This window comes from Columba livia, chromosome 10, assembly GCF_036013475.1.
Source record: "Columba livia isolate bColLiv1 breed racing homer chromosome 10, bColLiv1.pat.W.v2, whole genome shotgun sequence".
Classification (NCBI taxonomy): Eukaryota; Metazoa; Chordata; class Aves; order Columbiformes; family Columbidae; genus Columba; species Columba livia.
In genome coordinates, this window is record NC_088611.1 from 2,141,289 (window position 1) to 2,157,770 (window position 16,482).

At 42.2% G+C, this 16,482-nt stretch overlaps 1 protein-coding gene across 1 annotated transcript in view; it reads right to left on the bottom strand.

Moving 5' to 3' along the window:
• Positions 1–396: 396 nt before the first annotated feature.
• NUP210 (nucleoporin 210) overlaps positions 397–16,482 on the bottom strand; it is a 64,824-nt gene continuing 48,738 nt past the window's right edge. The window contains exons 30-40 of the mRNA XM_065074889.1: positions 15,336–15,510; positions 12,177–12,352; positions 10,848–11,065; positions 10,170–10,306; positions 9,038–9,161; positions 7,963–8,109; positions 4,731–4,978; positions 4,339–4,558; positions 3,663–3,758; positions 3,453–3,536; positions 397–2,296 (exon numbers count right to left, since the gene is read on the bottom strand). Of these exons, the coding sequence (XP_064930961.1) occupies positions 2,196–2,296; positions 3,453–3,536; positions 3,663–3,758; positions 4,339–4,558; positions 4,731–4,978; positions 7,963–8,109; positions 9,038–9,161; positions 10,170–10,306; positions 10,848–11,065; positions 12,177–12,352; positions 15,336–15,510 (1,726 nt within the window). The 3' untranslated portion in view covers positions 397–2,195. The remainder of the gene's footprint in view (positions 2,297–3,452; positions 3,537–3,662; positions 3,759–4,338; positions 4,559–4,730; positions 4,979–7,962; positions 8,110–9,037; positions 9,162–10,169; positions 10,307–10,847; positions 11,066–12,176; positions 12,353–15,335; positions 15,511–16,482) is intronic.

The window sequence follows — 16,482 nt, forward strand, 5'->3', positions numbered from 1 at the left end:
AAGTGTTTCTGAAATGTTTATAACAGTAGCATTGAGATACTCGTAATGCTTTCATTTCTTTCTGAAAGGAGCTGGAGAAAGATGACGTCTTTCCTTATAAAAGCCAAATGAACCAAGTGGGAAGTCTGAACACACCTGGAAAATAAAGAGCTGCTTCCTCAGCCACCACCGACTTCAGGAGGAACTGAAGATGCTTAGTGAAAAGCGGGAAAAGGCCCTGACAACAAATACTTGATGAAAAACTGTCAAACTATTCAAAAACATTACAGAATCAACAAAAGTGGAAATTATCAATTTAGAAATCATGTCTGCAAATACTATGGGGCTTTAAAATGTGAAGTATAGTCTAGTGCCAAATCCTGAATAGCCAAAAGACAAGAAAGTTCATCAACAGCGTACTGAGGAATCTTACAAAGCTTTATTAAATAATACAGATACAAATGATTATTATTTACATCCAAATTGTCAATTTTAAGTAGTACTAGCACGTAAGGCACCGCTTCTTCAAAATTAGCCAATAACTTACACAAGACTCAATACAATGACATGTAACAATGCTGCTTGAAACCAAAACTGTACGCCATAAACTGTGTGTGTTCCATTCCTTTATTTGCCACAAGATATTTTGCATGACGTGTTTTGTTCTTTGAAACAGAACAATTGCCATCACCTTCACTATGGTCCTTAGGAGAGCTTAGACAGCCTGAATATTATTCACAGTTACAACTGTGATACTCGTTATATGTAAACAAAGCCCTTATCTGATAGCTGCAAAATCCTGCTTACGGATTGAAATTACTGTGATTACAATTACAATCCTCAAAATAAAGGATTCCCACTGAGATACTTTTTTCCTGTTCTCAGGGCAGTACTTTAGGATTAAGAATTGCAACCAAGTTTTTTTTCTCATCTGTTTAAAATTAATTTGGAAAAAATCCTTCAAGTCAGCATCTTGTTTAGAAAGCAAAACACTCCTGAGCACACAGTGATCAGCTGCCTGGTCTAGCACAGCACTCGATGTACCCAGAACTGTGCATTTCATACCTGTGTGTCTTAAGACAGTCGAGAAGAAAACAAAAAAGTCAACCAAAAGTCCTCCACATTAATACTTACACAATTAAATGCTACATGGTGTTTTACAGAATCACAAATGAGAATTATTAGTTGAACATTGTGGTACAAACATTCCAGAGTCTGGTCACAGCAGCGGTATCTTACTGCATAGTTTAACTCCAGATTCTGGGGTGGCTGGATCAGTTGGTACCCAAATACACCAGGGACAAGGTCACTCATCCCAAGTGTGAAATCAGCCACTTATTTCCAGTGCAGCAGGTGACAAGTGGTAATAAAAGGAGGCTCAGTTTCTATCGAGGTACTTCTGTAGGCAAAACAACCTATATAAATGTATTATATTTATATCAGAACACAGGTAAGGTAATTACCTTTAATTAGAAATATTTACTACCAGAAGAGAGGTCCTCTTCGAAGGCACAGGCTTCACATTCCCAGTCCAAAAGAAAGTGCTTACAGTAACACGAAGGGAACGCTGCAGCTGTACCCAAAGGAAGCTGCGCTAAGACAGTTCTGTTCTTCTTTTTTGTTGCCGTTGTAAAAAACTCCAAATTATTCACAGTTGTTCCAGCATTCCTGATGTTAAAACAGCAAACGATGGGGATGAATCACATTGTAAGGCTAAACAGAAGGACACTTATCAGTGCAGAGCATTCCTGAGACTTGGGAACTCACAATAAAAAACTAGCTCTTGGAAATACGCAATCCTCCATATTTTTGGCTCATGTTTGACCTGTTTTTCCCTTTTTAAGAAAGAAGTTCATTAAGAAGAAAGTTAATTTTTACAAAAAGTAAAGAAAAACTTCTCACTATCACTTTGACATAACATCTAATTGCTCGAAGAGTGCAAGAAAGCCAGCTTAGCGTAAACACTGCTTTTGTGCAGCCATCCCTGTCAGCTGAGCATAGAACAACAGGGAAAAGAAGTTTTAGAGAACTGAAACACTAACATGAAAAAAAACTCAATAATAATCTAAGAGCTTTAAATACATATAAAAAAAAATTAAGCTAGTTACATTCAAGACTTGAATTCTATTGAAACTGTGAAAGTTCTTAAATTTGCTATTGTTAAAGGCACTGCTATTTTTTTTAATTTTCCAGCACGAAGACGAGTCCCGCTGCCTCTAACATGAACCATAATCAGTGCTCCAGAGCGTGGATGAGGGGCTGGTTCTCCTGCTGGTGGGCTGAGGGCTGAAGGAAAGTGCAGGTGATGCAGAGAAACCTACAGCACAAGGGAAAAGGAAAGAGAAAATCATCCTCAGAAATGGTGGAGAAGGAAGAAACAAATCACTGCTGGAACACCTGGCAAGCGAGTCTAATGAGCCATTCCAAGAAAAAGAAGCCCTTTAGCTTATTGGCTGTTGAAATGACACCTTATAAGTACCAAAATTTTAAAGGTCTTCCTATTATGGGCTTTAATTAAAGAATTGAGTCTGAGGGGGGCAGAGCACATTTCAACTCAGCAAGTAACTTTCAGTTTGACTTTGACTTATTTCAGATGTGGTTTTACAGAAAGGACTGCAGCTCACTCTAACTTAGGTACATCTGTAACCACGTGAATATTGGTTTAATAGCTGCTAATGACAGACCTCCCATTCATTCAGGCAGAAAGGGACCTGGGGGACTAATGGACAGGAAGCTCAACAGGAGCCAACAGTGTGCCCAGGTGGCCAAGAAGGCCAATGGGATCCTGTCCTGTATCCAAACTAGCGTGGTCAGCAGGACAAGGGCAGTGATCCTTCCCCTGTGCTCTGCATTGGGGAGGCCACACCTGGAGTGTTGTGTTCAGTTCTGGGCCCCTCAGTTCAGGAAAGAGATTGAAGTGCTGGAGCGGGTCCAGAGAAGAGCAACAAGACTGGGGAAGGGACTTGAACACAAGCCCTATGGGGAGAGGCTGAGGGAGCTGAGCTTGGTTAGTCTGGAGAAGAGGAGGCTTAGAGGTGAGCTCAGCACTCTCTAGAACTACCTGAAGGGCAGTTCTAGCCAGGTGGGGATTGGGCTCTTCTCCCAGGCAGTCAGCAATAGGACAAGGGGCCATGGGCTTCAACTCTGCCAGGGGAAATTTAGGCTGGATATTAGAAAGCAATTCTCTGCAGAGAGAGTGGTCAGGCATTGGAATGGCTGCCCAGGGAGGTGCTGGACTCACCGGCCCTGGAGGTTTTTAAACTGAGATTGGACATGGCACTTAGTGCCATCATCTAGTCAATGGACTGGAGTTGGACCAAGGGTTGGACTTGATGATCTCTGAGGTCTTTTCCAACCCAGTTGATTCTGTGATTCTGTGTAAAGGAGTATTTTTTGCATATTTCTAAAAGAGTTTGATTCCACAGCACTGCAAATAGGTAAAATTCATTCGTAACAGGGTAAGAGCTGCTTACTGTTCTGGGTGTGTTGAGGAGTTGTCCTTGGGGTAAACGCTGGATAACTGTGCTGTTCCTTCGGTGAGAAAACTGCATGATAGGCTGCAAGATATTGTGGGGGAAAAAAAAAAAATCATTTCACAAAGAAATTATTCCTTTAGATCTTACAGCTAATGCATTGTAAGAAGTTATGAAAGAAACAACTTCTTCAATCTTTCGTTTTCTTACCTATAATCATAAAAGCTGTCCCTGCTAATAGTGCAAAAAGCGTGAAGAACATGACTTGGTAAGAAGCAAGAAAGTGCTGGATGAGACTGGCTCCATCTGTAGAACCGATGAAAAGGAGACAATATTGCGTTAGAAGAGCATCTTCTCCAATCTGCTTTAAGAGTTAATAGTTCTTAACTCAAACTAAAACAGCCAAAAGAAGGCTTTTATTTATAGCAAATAAGTGTATTCAACTTGGATAATACAACTTCAATTCTAGTGACTATTTCCAGTGCAGTCTTCAAAATCTGCCAATAACAGTTTAAGACATTGATACACAAATGTCTTAAGTATGTTCTTTACTTTCTCAACCCCAAAATGCTCACCTTTTTTCAAAATAACAATACATGCTTGAGAGTAAATAAAAGCAGAGCAAACTAAACTACTTCCAGACACTTTAGCACTGGGATATTGATGCCAACTTCAGTGTATTTTGGGCTGGCCCAAAAGGAAACTATGTTCAGATTCAGTCACAGTGAGCAATTATATCATGTCTCCTGGTCACAGGAGCAGCTTGCACGTCCATGGCAACGTTAGCTGCCAGCTCAGATTTTAACACACCAAATTTTAAAACGTCTTGAACACAAACAGAAGTCAGAGGTTTATTTTGGCACATGAAGTCTAGAGAAAAACTTACGTCCCACTGATGCACTGGTTCTGTCTGTCAAGTAAATCACAGTCACTGGGATAGTGATAGACTGGTCAGTCAGAGGACTAGAGACACTCAGAGTGGTTGATAAGGGTCCCTGGCTTGAAAGTCTTGGATCAGCCAGACTGACGGTGTAGACTACGTAACTGGGCAGCCTGTAGGATTTCTCCTTCTCAAACACCTTCACAGTTGGTGACCCACATTTCACCTGCCGAGGGAAAAAACCAACCTGAACTAGACTGCTTGGGAGAGCAGAGCACATCTCCATCTTCCAAAGCACCTCGGGGACAATCGACGTGGCAAAGGTGACACGGCGTGCCTCGGGCTAGAGTTCAAAACGCTTTTGCGTGTGTTGGGCTACTTCCCAGCAACAGACTCACCTCCAGGGTATCAAGAATTTCAGTGGCACCAAATATTTTCACGTCAGAGCTTGTGTAACGGTTACTTAACACCATTTCCGTCTGGTCAGCGTAAAGCCCAGGGCTGAACGGCACCTCAGCGCTGATCTGCTCCCCGGAGAAGGGGCCTTGGACCGAAGCCGTAACGCTGAGGGCGGCTTTGCTCGTGCTGAGATGCTTCAGCTGCTTGTCAGTGAGCCTGTGCATGGTGATGGAACAGGTGTAATGTCCTACAAGAACAAATGCAGGTGGACTGTGAATTGCTCATCTTCATTGTTTTTTTTATCTGTGCAGGGTGAAGTTTCGGTGGCATCTTCAGAGAAGAGCTAAAAAGGTGGTGGAATTCAAACGGCAAGCTCAGGAATGTGCAGAAAAATGGGAGAGCGTGTCTGCTGGTCCAAGCATCGCAATCCCAGCACTAAAACAACACATGATATTTCTTGTCCCAAACTAAACATCACAAAAAACCCCTATAATGGCAGTTTCCAGTCACATTTTATTATACTACACCAGCGAGACTCAATTCTACATAGAACACAACATTTATGCTAATATTGATAGAAAAACTCTACTGAAACAAAATTTAACATCTTATTTCATACTCTCTTCACCTCATGTTAAAAGTTGCAGTCAGCTAACATCAGCATCATCCATTCTGTGGAGACATGCTTTATTATTTATGGAAGCTTCTTTAAAGGTTAGATATTTACCAGCTTTCTAGTGTCTTATGGGACCTATTTGTCTATCAGTAGCAGTAAAGACAGTAAAAAGCTCCCTGGGTCTGGAAGATTCAGAACATAAGTAAAAGCAGAATTTGCTCAATACACATTTTCCCCTTAGTTTCTTTCCCTAATGAAGTAACAGAGGCAGCCACTATTATGCAAAGTATAATAGTGTTGTATACAACGGGCATAGGGACTAATCTAACTGATAATTCATGTTATTTCCATACAGCCCATGGTGCTTTGGTTCTTCTGAAAATCATGTTACAGTTATGAAACAGTAACACATGCTGTAGACTTTCACACTTTTATTTCCACTTCCACAGCCTCCGGTAATTTCCCGTTCTTTGAAGTCCCAGCTCATCTTTTGCGTATACGTAAGAATTCTACCTTTCATTAGAAATTACAGCACTCCGGTTGCAGAGGGAAGTTTGAAAGCATGATAAATTCCAGAAATGTTTAAATTGCAGAAGAGTTGAGGAGGTGTGGTCTGGACAATAGAGTAGTGAGGTGGATTGCAAACTGGCTTAAGGAGAGAAGCCAGAGAGTGGTAGTCAATGGTGCGGAGTCTAGTTGGAGGCCAGTATCTAGTGCAGTGCCTCAGGGGTCAGTACTGGGGCCAATATTATTCAATATATTCATTAACGATTTAGACGAGGGAATTGAGTGCATTATCAGCAAGTTTGCTGATGACACTAAGCTGGGAGGAGTGGCTAACACTGGAAGCTGTGCTGCCATCCAGCGGGATCTGGACAGGCTGGAGAGTTGGATGGGGAATAACCTAATGAAATTTAACAAGGGCAAGTGTAGAGTCCTGCATCTGGGCAGGAACAACCCCAGGTTCCAGTATAAGTTGAGGAATGAGCTATTAGGGAGCAGTGTAGGGGAAAGGGGCCTGAGGGTCCTGGTGGACAACAGGATGACCATGAGCCAGCACTGGGCCCTTGTGGCCAGGAAGGCCAATGGCACCCTGGGGTGTATTAGAAGGGGGGTGGTTAGGAGATCGAGAGAGGTTCTCCTTCCCTTCTACTCTGCCCTGGTGAGACCCCATCTGGAGTATTGTGTCCAGTTCCAGGACCCTCAGTTCCAGAAGGACAGGGAACTGCTGGAGAGAGTCCAGCATAGGGCAACAAAGATGCTGAAGGGAGTGGAGCATCTCCCTTATGAAGAAAGGCTGAGGGAGCTGGGGGTCTTTAGTCTGGAGAAGAGGAGACTGAGGGTGAACTTATTAATGTCTATAAATATATAAAATGTGAGTGCCAGGAGGATGGAGCCAGGCTTTTCTCGGTGGCAAACAATGACAGGACAAGGGGTAATGGGATCAAGCTGGAACACAAGAGGTTCCACTTAAATTTGAGAAGAAACTTCTTCTCAGTGAGGGTGACAGAGCACTGGAACAGGCTGCCCAGGGGGGTTGTGGAGTCTCCTTCTCTGGAGACATTCAAAACCCACCTGGACATGTTCCTGTGCGACCTCACCTGGGCGTTCCTGCTCCAGCAGGGGGATTGGACTGGATGATCTTCTGAGGTCCCTTCCTGTCCCAAACATACTGTGATACTGTGAACTTTCACCAGACTTTTGCATTTATGCAACTTCCCTCATTTCAGACCCAGAGTTTAGTTAAGCTGCAACAACTGCAGTGGCTTTTGAAAGGCCAGCGTCACGCACAAAGAATAGTTGACTCTGTAGAGCACAATTGGGTGAAATCTCAAGATCCTTAGTAAGCAAACCGTAAAACTGTTGATTGCTTTTCTTATTCCTAGTCTTAACTTGCACTGCATTTCAGCGCATGGCGAAGGCACTGATGTATGGCCAGAAAACACCTATAAGAGCCACTGGCTGTTTACAGCTGCAGAGATACCCAGTTTTAGAAGGTTTGTCACCTGAGCGCTTATTTGTAGCAGCTGAAGGTGGAAGTGTTTTGCTTCCAGAGCTTCACAAATACCGGGCCTGACTTTGTTTTCTAAATTAAGCTATACACAAGGCAATCTATTTTTGCACAGTTCAGCTGCAGTAAAAGGTGGCAGCCGCCAGCAATAATGTGTGACCCCAGCATATTATGTCCACATTCTGCACCAACATCACTTCTGTCTCAGGGTCCCATGGACTGTCTATATACTTACAAATACACAAGCAGGAACTGGCAAAATTAGGAACTACATTTGTGGTCGAAACCCACAAAGTTTGTTTCTTCCCCAAGCAAATTAATGCTTCAGAGTTTCTTTCTGATTTACTACTACAACTCTGAAAAATACATGACATGGGCTGCTGGTGATTTCTGGCTTTATCTGAAAGCAAAAAAAAGGCTTTGTCATAGGCAGAAAAGCCTGGAGTTAAAGGAGAGTCCACGTTCCCAGCTCCCTGAAGCCCGAGATCCTACACAGCAAAGCTCAGTGGCTTCCAAAGGAAATCTGCTGGGCCAAGGGCATTGGGATTAAACCACAGCAAGTGCAAAGTGTCCATCGGGAGTGTGGCATCTTATCTCATCTTACCTGAAACTGCGTCAAATCCGGGCTCTGCTATAAAGATCTCACGTGCTGGAAAGTCAAATCCGTCATGGTTAAAATCTAGATGGCAATTGATAATGGACTGCGGCTGTAATTCAGCAATGGCTTCAATCTGAGCAGGCAAGCACTCCCCTAAGGAGAAGAAAAGAAGTAATTCATCTCTAAAGTAATTAATTAGAAAATGATAACTAATTATTTTAATTAATTAATTAAAAGCAAAAGCATGGCTTGAAATATCGGATTGTTCTGCCACCTTGTGAAACAAGTTTCACAAGGTTATGATGATCCTACACCAGCTGGAAATCACTGACAGCTGCTCCTACCTCAGGTCCGAACCCAAAGAGACGACAAATGAACATTTTATATGTTGTGGGGTTTTTTGACAGCAATAATTTATTTACAGGAAAGAATGAACTAGAGAGAATTTTCAGCTCAGATGTGTCTGTTGAATAAATGATATGATCCTGGGAGCCTCCATTTATATTTTAGTATCTGGCAAGATGTTTTTTTTGTAGGCTAATAATTTACATAAGGCACAACAAAATTCTATTTGAACAAGTGCTAAATGTTAAGCAAAAACCTAAAAGGAACCATAATCAAGCGAAATACAGCTTATTAAACAGAGGACACAATATGATGCCTCATCTCTGTATTGACTCGAAATACTGATAACTTCTGTAAAAGACTTAAGGATGGTAACTACTTTAAACACTCTGAGCAAGAAAAATACTAACTTCAAGAAGGCAATTGGAATTAAATATATAAGCAAACAATCAGCTGATTGCTTCTTAATTGTTTTCTGAGATGGTCAAATATGACACCTCTGATATCTACCAATTTTAATAGTTGTGAAATCCTAATAGTGCCCCAGAACACCCTCCAAATTCTGTAATGTGGCCCTAAGACTCTTTTAGAGCTCCTGGGATCCCTGAAAGGGATCAGAGGTTCAGAGAAACCTCACTACACCAGCTTCACAGACCCTTAAAAACAAGCGCAAACCACCTATCGTGAATACACACCATGCAAAAACAACTAGCATCAAGATTTTCTTTCATCATACCTTTCAAATTTTTCTTTCTTTCCCCAATAGAAACGATCACTTTGGAGGCTGAAACTCCTTGTAAGCTGGTTTTCCCTCCACTCACATGTGTTGCCGTCGTCCTCTGAGGTACATTAATCACTATCTGAAAAAAGAATGAAGTACACTGCTAGGAAAAACTGTTTAACAAATAAAGGCAAAGGCAGACTGGACTGTATATGCACACATCCTTGTGTGTATAACAGAAGACTCCAAGAGCTTGGGTTTATAAAAAAACCCTTCATTTCTTTAAGTTGGAAAACTGCCTTTCAAGGCAATTTAAGCCAGTAAAGATGGTTTGCAGACAGTAAAACTGTTGATTGCTTTTCTTATTCCTAGTCTTAACTTGCACTGCATTTCAGTGCACGGTGAAGGCACTGATGTATGGCCAGAAAACACCTATAAGAGCCACTGGCTGTTTACAGCTGCAGAGATACCCAGTTTTAGAAGGTTTGTCACCTGAGCGCTTATTTGTAGCAGCTGAAGGTGGAAGTGTAAAGTAAAGACTTTTTCTACTCAACCCCCATAAATTAATAGGCATAAAGCTCTATATCTCAATTCAATTTTAAAATAATGGTGCATATGTCGGCTGATACAGTGAATTGTGTCAACAGTACAACCGCACTGTTGATAGCCCAAAGGTGCTGTGCAGGGACAGGAGTTGGACTCGATGATCCTTGTGGGTCCCTTCCAACTCAGGACGTTCTGCAACTTGGATCGAACTGAGTAGTTGAGGTCAGTGATGCACACTCATGCAGCACAAGGCTTGAGAAAGTTCCTGTTGGCAACTCATCCTGCAGTGAAACTTTATTCATAAAAGCAGCCACACTCAAAATATGTTCAGCCTCTGGAAACAACTGAGCGAGGCAATGAAATCCAAACATACAACACAAGAACAGTATAGGCTAAAAATAGAAACTATTTACTGAATTATCCTCCATGATGTGCTTGGACGCATACCAAAATAATTGCATTTGTAATACTTCTTCCTTTAAAAGTAATGTTTCTACATATTTGTAACAGAAAAAAATAAATCATAGAATACATTTTTGGTGAAAAAGCACCCAAAGCAAACAAACCAATGCAGTTCTGGTAGGATTTAACAGTGCCTCACCTCTCTGTATGTTTTAAGTAATCCAGGAATCTCATAGTAGACAGTGACGACCCCAGAATCCCTCGCCACTGCTACGCCAGTCTTGGAGTCGACCTGCAGGACGCTCGGTACCGAGGAGCTCCACACGCCCGGCGGGCCTGAGAACACAAACCATTTGGGCACCACTCAAACAACTTGTGCTGGCTGAAGCATTTCATGATCACCTTGGGGTCTTGTAGGTACCCATTGCACAGACAGCATGACTTTTGTTATCACACGTGCTCCCCAATGCACAGACGTGAGATTTGAGGGTCCCACGCGGTAGGACACTGGCAGCCCGACACCCAAGGGGCTTGCAATTAACCTGACAATTACCCATTAATACTAAGAATCTAATACAGCCAGTGAAGTTACATTCCTGACTTCGCAAGATTCCCACAAAACACAAACCTTTCAAGCTAACGGAATGGAAATGCCTGAAGTCTGAAACTCATGAATTCAACACAAGCCGTGTATTGCACAGTACTATTGAAGTTAGAGGAGTTGATGAAGCCTATTTTTATCATTAACAAGAAGAGTGACATTTGATTCTGAACAAACATTGTAAATTATGCATTTCATTTTCCTGAGAATGAGGAAGAGTCACACTGATGTCAAATTATATATCTGCAAAAACACGGCGACCGAAGTGCCGCTTACCTTCTTGGTTTATCAGCGACGTGCTGAAACAGAGGACGTCACCCACCACCACGTCTGCGAGCTCGGGACAAATGGCGTGTTGCACGGGAAGCGGGACGTAGTCCGCAATTCCGCTGTGCTCTGCATCCCAGACTTTGAGCAAGGTCAAACCTACATTTACAGTCCGGATTACAAATGTGTTGTTTGTGGCTCCTTTCCCAATCTGTACAAAGTCATCTCTGTAGATAAAAAAAGAAATGCTTTTATGTTAAGGTAAGTTTGCTAACGTCATTATCTCTACAACAAATAGTAGGTATTGAACTCCTTTCAGATGCTTGACTTCTTGTTTTCAGCAATGGTTATCTTCTAATGAAGTCAGACAAAATAAAGAAAACACAAAAATTATTCAGGTGCTACTGAAGCAAATTTCAGTTCTCACATCATTATGCTGAGGAAATACTAAGGTCATAATTATCTATGAAAACTCCTTCCCAATGTTAAGAGTTTCAGAACTTCAGAATGAGGGAATCTGTCTTTTTCCCCTTTCTCAGGGAGTTAAGAAGCAAAGAAATTTAAACACCAATACGCGGTTTTCCAGCCATAGTGTTACTAAATCACCTTTGATTGTGAGTTCTGGTATTCACCAGAACTGGCAAATTGGTTCAAAACTGGTAAATCACTGGTCAATTGGTATTCACCAGAACTGGCAAATTGGTTCAGAACTGGTGTATCGGTTCAGTGTTCCCAACTGCCCTGGCAAAGGAGAGCAGTGGAGCTGGGTCACCCCGGGCACCCGAGCGAGCTCAAGGAGGTTAATGCTCCTCTCTCCGGGGCTAACAATTAGCTCTATGCTGAAGCAAACCTGCCACATCTATTTTGGAAGCTGAGGTTGTGTCATCTTGGGGACCTCCATATGCTACAGAAGTTTCCGCAGATCATTTAGGCAGGAGAAAGAAAATCTGGCGTACAACCTCTTTTGTTGTTTTTTTTTTTCCCTTTTAATCACAATCACTGTGTTGCAATTGCAAGGGGCTCTGCAGAAAACAAGCTATGTTCTGGTAATGGAATTAGGGATTGGTTACTAACAACCACTGAAGGCTGTTTTAGAATATTTCTCATTCTTTGAGGCAGAAGCGAAAGGGCCTTTTGAGGCTTGGCTCTGCTGTGCAAAACAGACAGCTCCCGATCCAGAACCTTCCCCACCTGCAGTGAGTCAGTGGAACAGAGCACAAGGAGAAAAGAGGCAAGATGAGGTAAATGCTCCTAAGATCGGTTTTTTCTATAGGCCACCGATGTATGGAACCTGATGATGTGGAGTCACTTAAAGCAGAAATGCACATCTGAAGTTACCTGTTTGTTGCAAAGTTGAGCACAGAGTTATGCGAATGAAAAGTGTCTCCAGAGTTATCATGAAAATGGACTGTGAACGTCAGCGTCACCCCCAGGGGCAGAGCCAACAATGCCTCTTTGCTCTGTGTGTGCAGAACGGGGCTCATGGAGATCCTCAGGTAGGAGATGGGGTAGACCTGTCAAAACATGGGCAGTAAAAAGCAGAATTAAATTCCTATTTTTGATGCCTCTACAAAGTCATCTACAGGGGGTTCTTATAATACAAACATACAAAGCTTTCTTTATGAACCATTTGCTGTATGTTGAGCCATCTGACAGCACTGAGACGTGGAGCTTTTATTATCAGTACATATATTTCAAAGAACTGGAGAATGGTGGAGTTTGAAGAGGCCTCTGGAGATGGTCTAGTCCAGCTGCCCCTGCTCGAGACGGGTTACCCAGAGCCAGTTGCAACGTATATGAGAATAAAGGGATGAAACAGTCACTGTTTCCCCACTTGCGCTGCTCCAGGTGAGAAATCCGAGGTGATCCAGGCCGTTTCTATGGGCTGTAGCTCTGCTGGAGCCAAGGCCTGCCCAGCGGAGGAAACGAGCAATAGCTGCAAAGCTGGTCCCTCGTGAGCCCTGTCAAACACCATCTGACCTCTGCTCCAAATGCTTTTGGAAAGTCTGCTGGATTATCCACATGTGCACACCCCACGTGTGTGCAGTGACGCTCCAATGAAGGACGTTTGTCTGAAGACAAAGACTTCAAAACCATCTTCTTCCTTTTGTTTTTGTTTTTTAAGTCACATGTTACTATTCTTGATTAACTTATCTAGGTTGACCAGCAAAATGACCCAAGAAAAAGAACTCCATCTGTTCCTTCTGCTACAGCTGTTGGAAAATAAGTAATGGAAGGATAGAGAAAGCAAGCACCCTCAAATATATAAATAAAACTATTTTAAAAGAAGCCCTCAGGCTCGTCTTGTAGGAAAATCCCTTTTTCTAACTGAAGAGGCTATGCTAAAAAGTAAAACCCTGCAATCTGAAAACGTACATGTCAAAACTTAAAAAGGAAAGGACAAATTTAGCCTCGAGCAAACAGCATCTCTGGTGAGTCTGGAAAAAAAGTGGCTAGAATACCAGTATATACAACTGTCTATTCCCCAGGCCAACATACTCAGTTAAAATATCAGGGCACAGAGTCATCTGCCCAACCAGCTGAGGTTATGAGCCAACAAACCCACCATTTCCCGGACAGGTTTTCCAGCTTGCTTTACTTTGAAATCTCAGACGCTGTCCCACAAGGGACAACTGCTACATTTAATATTGATGAAAACAGCTATGCTGAAGCATCTCAATTTTTAAAGTATTTAAATAAAAATATTCAGTTGAGTACAGCTGGTGCAGGCAAGTGCTTAGCTTGCTGCCGTGCTAAGCACGGTCACTCCTTACTTGCAACATCCTCCTTGCCTTATAGTCTCTTTTTTTGAGCAAAGTTGAAGGTGTAAGTGTTAAGTGATGCTGCTGCAGCAGTTTGGTTCTTAATTGGGTACAGTTGTAACCAGACAAAACAAGAACTTAGAGAAGGAAGGACAGCGTGAAGGAGAGAACTCTGCCTTAGACTGACACGACAGATTCCAGCTCATCTCCTCTGTCACAAGTTTTTCTGTATGACCTTCAGCAAAGCCACTCAAACCCTCTCTGTGTTCTTCATCCACAAAGTGACAGCAGCAGCGCTGTGTGACCCCACGGGGTTACTGTGAGGTTAAAAATAGTATTTCTATAAAAGCAGCATAGTCCTAATAAGTACCGAAAAACAAATCGGTCGTACAAGATGCTGAACTGAGATGGTTCCTACTACAAAAGGCTCACAAGCTTAGGATCATAGTGCACCAGCTCCTCAATTCTGTGATATCCTGTGTGCACGAAGGGAGAATTTAACTTCAGTACCACTCTATGTCGTTCAAGCCAACCCAAACTCATTAGATGTCTTTCACTTGCCAGATCCAGCCGTGAAGAAACAAGGTCACCTCTCGCAGAGCTGCAGACATGCCCTGTCACCACCTCCCAGCAGCGCTGGCGTTACTGAAACTGCAAAACTGCACCACAGTGTCTTCTTCCACTGTCCAGCCAGGAAGACAGAGCTACCCGCTGAACATTATGGTAAAAAACATTGCAAAAACACACAAAATATCAAGCCACTTCACAGTGATTATAAAATACTTCCAAAGAATTTGGAGTCAGCACTCAATTATGTCTTTCTCCTTCAGCTGGGACACAGGAAAGATGCTGACAGAATAACAAGGGATACAAGGGAGCGGAGCAGTGGGTGTCCCAAGGCTCACGTTGCCGGATGCAGAAAGTTCTTGGCACAAAGACTTTTGAACAGAAATGAAGGACGTACATTCCCATATGTCCCAAGTGCCCAACCAGTAAAGATGTATTAGTCTTCACAGAACAGCATTCCATCAACAGATGAAGTTTTGAGGAAAAAAAAAAAAGAGGTTTCATAAGCCTGGAAACAAACTGCTGAGTTTTGCTCCAGATTTGTCCCAGATTTCCCTGAATTGCCCATGTTTTGTGAAGCTCCGGCGCATGGGGCAGCCCTGGCCATGCTGCTCACAGCTCACCCGATAGCCGCCACAGCAGCGGAATTACTGCCTCGGATAAAACAGGTTCTCATGCAGAGATTCACACTGTGTGTAAAGGCTGAACTGCTGCGAAACGGCAGAGAAAGAGAAGTTTTGGGGCACTGTGCAGCTACAGGTCCAATATCTTGAAAATTTCGGAATCACTTATGTACCTCACAACACAAGCTGCATTTAGATTCATTACTCCAGATGATATTTGCCTTTTTTGCACATTGCAAAAAGCATGTTTATGACATTAACATATTTTTTTAATTGAACTTGTGTAATTACAGCCTCCTAAGAGATTTTTAGGACAAACTTTTTTTAAAGTATTTATTGCACATGCACATAAAAGCTTTTCTTTAAAACAGGATTTGGGATTTAACGCTTACCCATCTAGTTTACTACACTAAACTTTTTTCAAAGCTCAGAACTGACTATTAATTCCTATACTTCACATTTTTCACAAGGGGAGTTCAAAATGTGCAGTTACCCATCCCCGTTGCAGTCGTAAAACAGAAAACTGCAAAGAGAGACAATACTACCTTAACAGCAGCTACAATGGTCTGGTTGATCCCAAACGATTCTTGTGAAACCACTTCAATTGTCGATGATCCTATCAAAGACCCAGAGTTCAGGAAACCTCTTTCATCGATTTTTACAACAGGAACTTTATCTGGTCCGTCCAGGACACGGTAACTCAGTGAAGCCACTCGGTCCCTTAAGAAAACAAACAAACCAGAATGACAAAAAACAGGGAACCCCCTTAAATCAATAAAACCATATTTACACCAATATATTATGCAAAACTAAAAGATTGCTATGTGGTTTGCGTTTGTAGCATGTGTCCGCAATAAAAGCTGAAAAGCCTGCGTTCTGGTCTAAGAAAAAAGTTTTAGTTCTTATTCAAGCTGACTTGGAAAAATTCTTCTCTGGCTTTAGGCATGGACTGAAATGTAGTTTTGACCCACTGCCCCGCAGTGTCATCATTCACCCATGGAAACTTGATTCCAGATAATAGTGGCTAAGGCTACAACAAGCAGCTTCTGCCGTCATTGTCTGTAAACAATATTTAGAGGGAGATTAGTCTGCAGGGCCAATGCTGGTATTAGAACGCCAGGGATGTGATTAATTAGATCTCATCAGTTTCCTGGAAATGGTTTTGTAGACAAGGTTAATTTTTGGAACAACTCTCACCATGGTATTTGCATATTAATAAAATGAGCAAATACATAAACTGTAATTAGTGAGCATTCTGAGACATTAGCTACTTTTAAGTATCACTTATCGTATCTTCTGAAAGATCTGTAAATGATTGTTTTGTTTTTCTCCCAAGATTCTTCATTCATATAGAAATTACTTTCTCCCAGAAAGAAAGCATTAAAGCTGCATTTTAGTTGCCCTTTTCTTGGCAATCGTGCAATTGGTTTTGGTAGTAGAGTTCAGACATACGGGCTCCAACATTGGATAGTGAACATAATGAGCCACAGACAAACTGATATCTGACCGGTTACTGACTAATTAATCAGGAAACTGCTCTGAAGAGATAGCAAAACAACGTAAGTGGCTGCAAGTGACAGGGCCCCTACAGAACTGTTTCAAAAGTAGGTGCTGGATGACCATGGTCACTGGAGCTCCAGTGAAACTAAAGGTTCTCATCCCTTAACAAGTAAATGCAGCTAACGCCTGGTG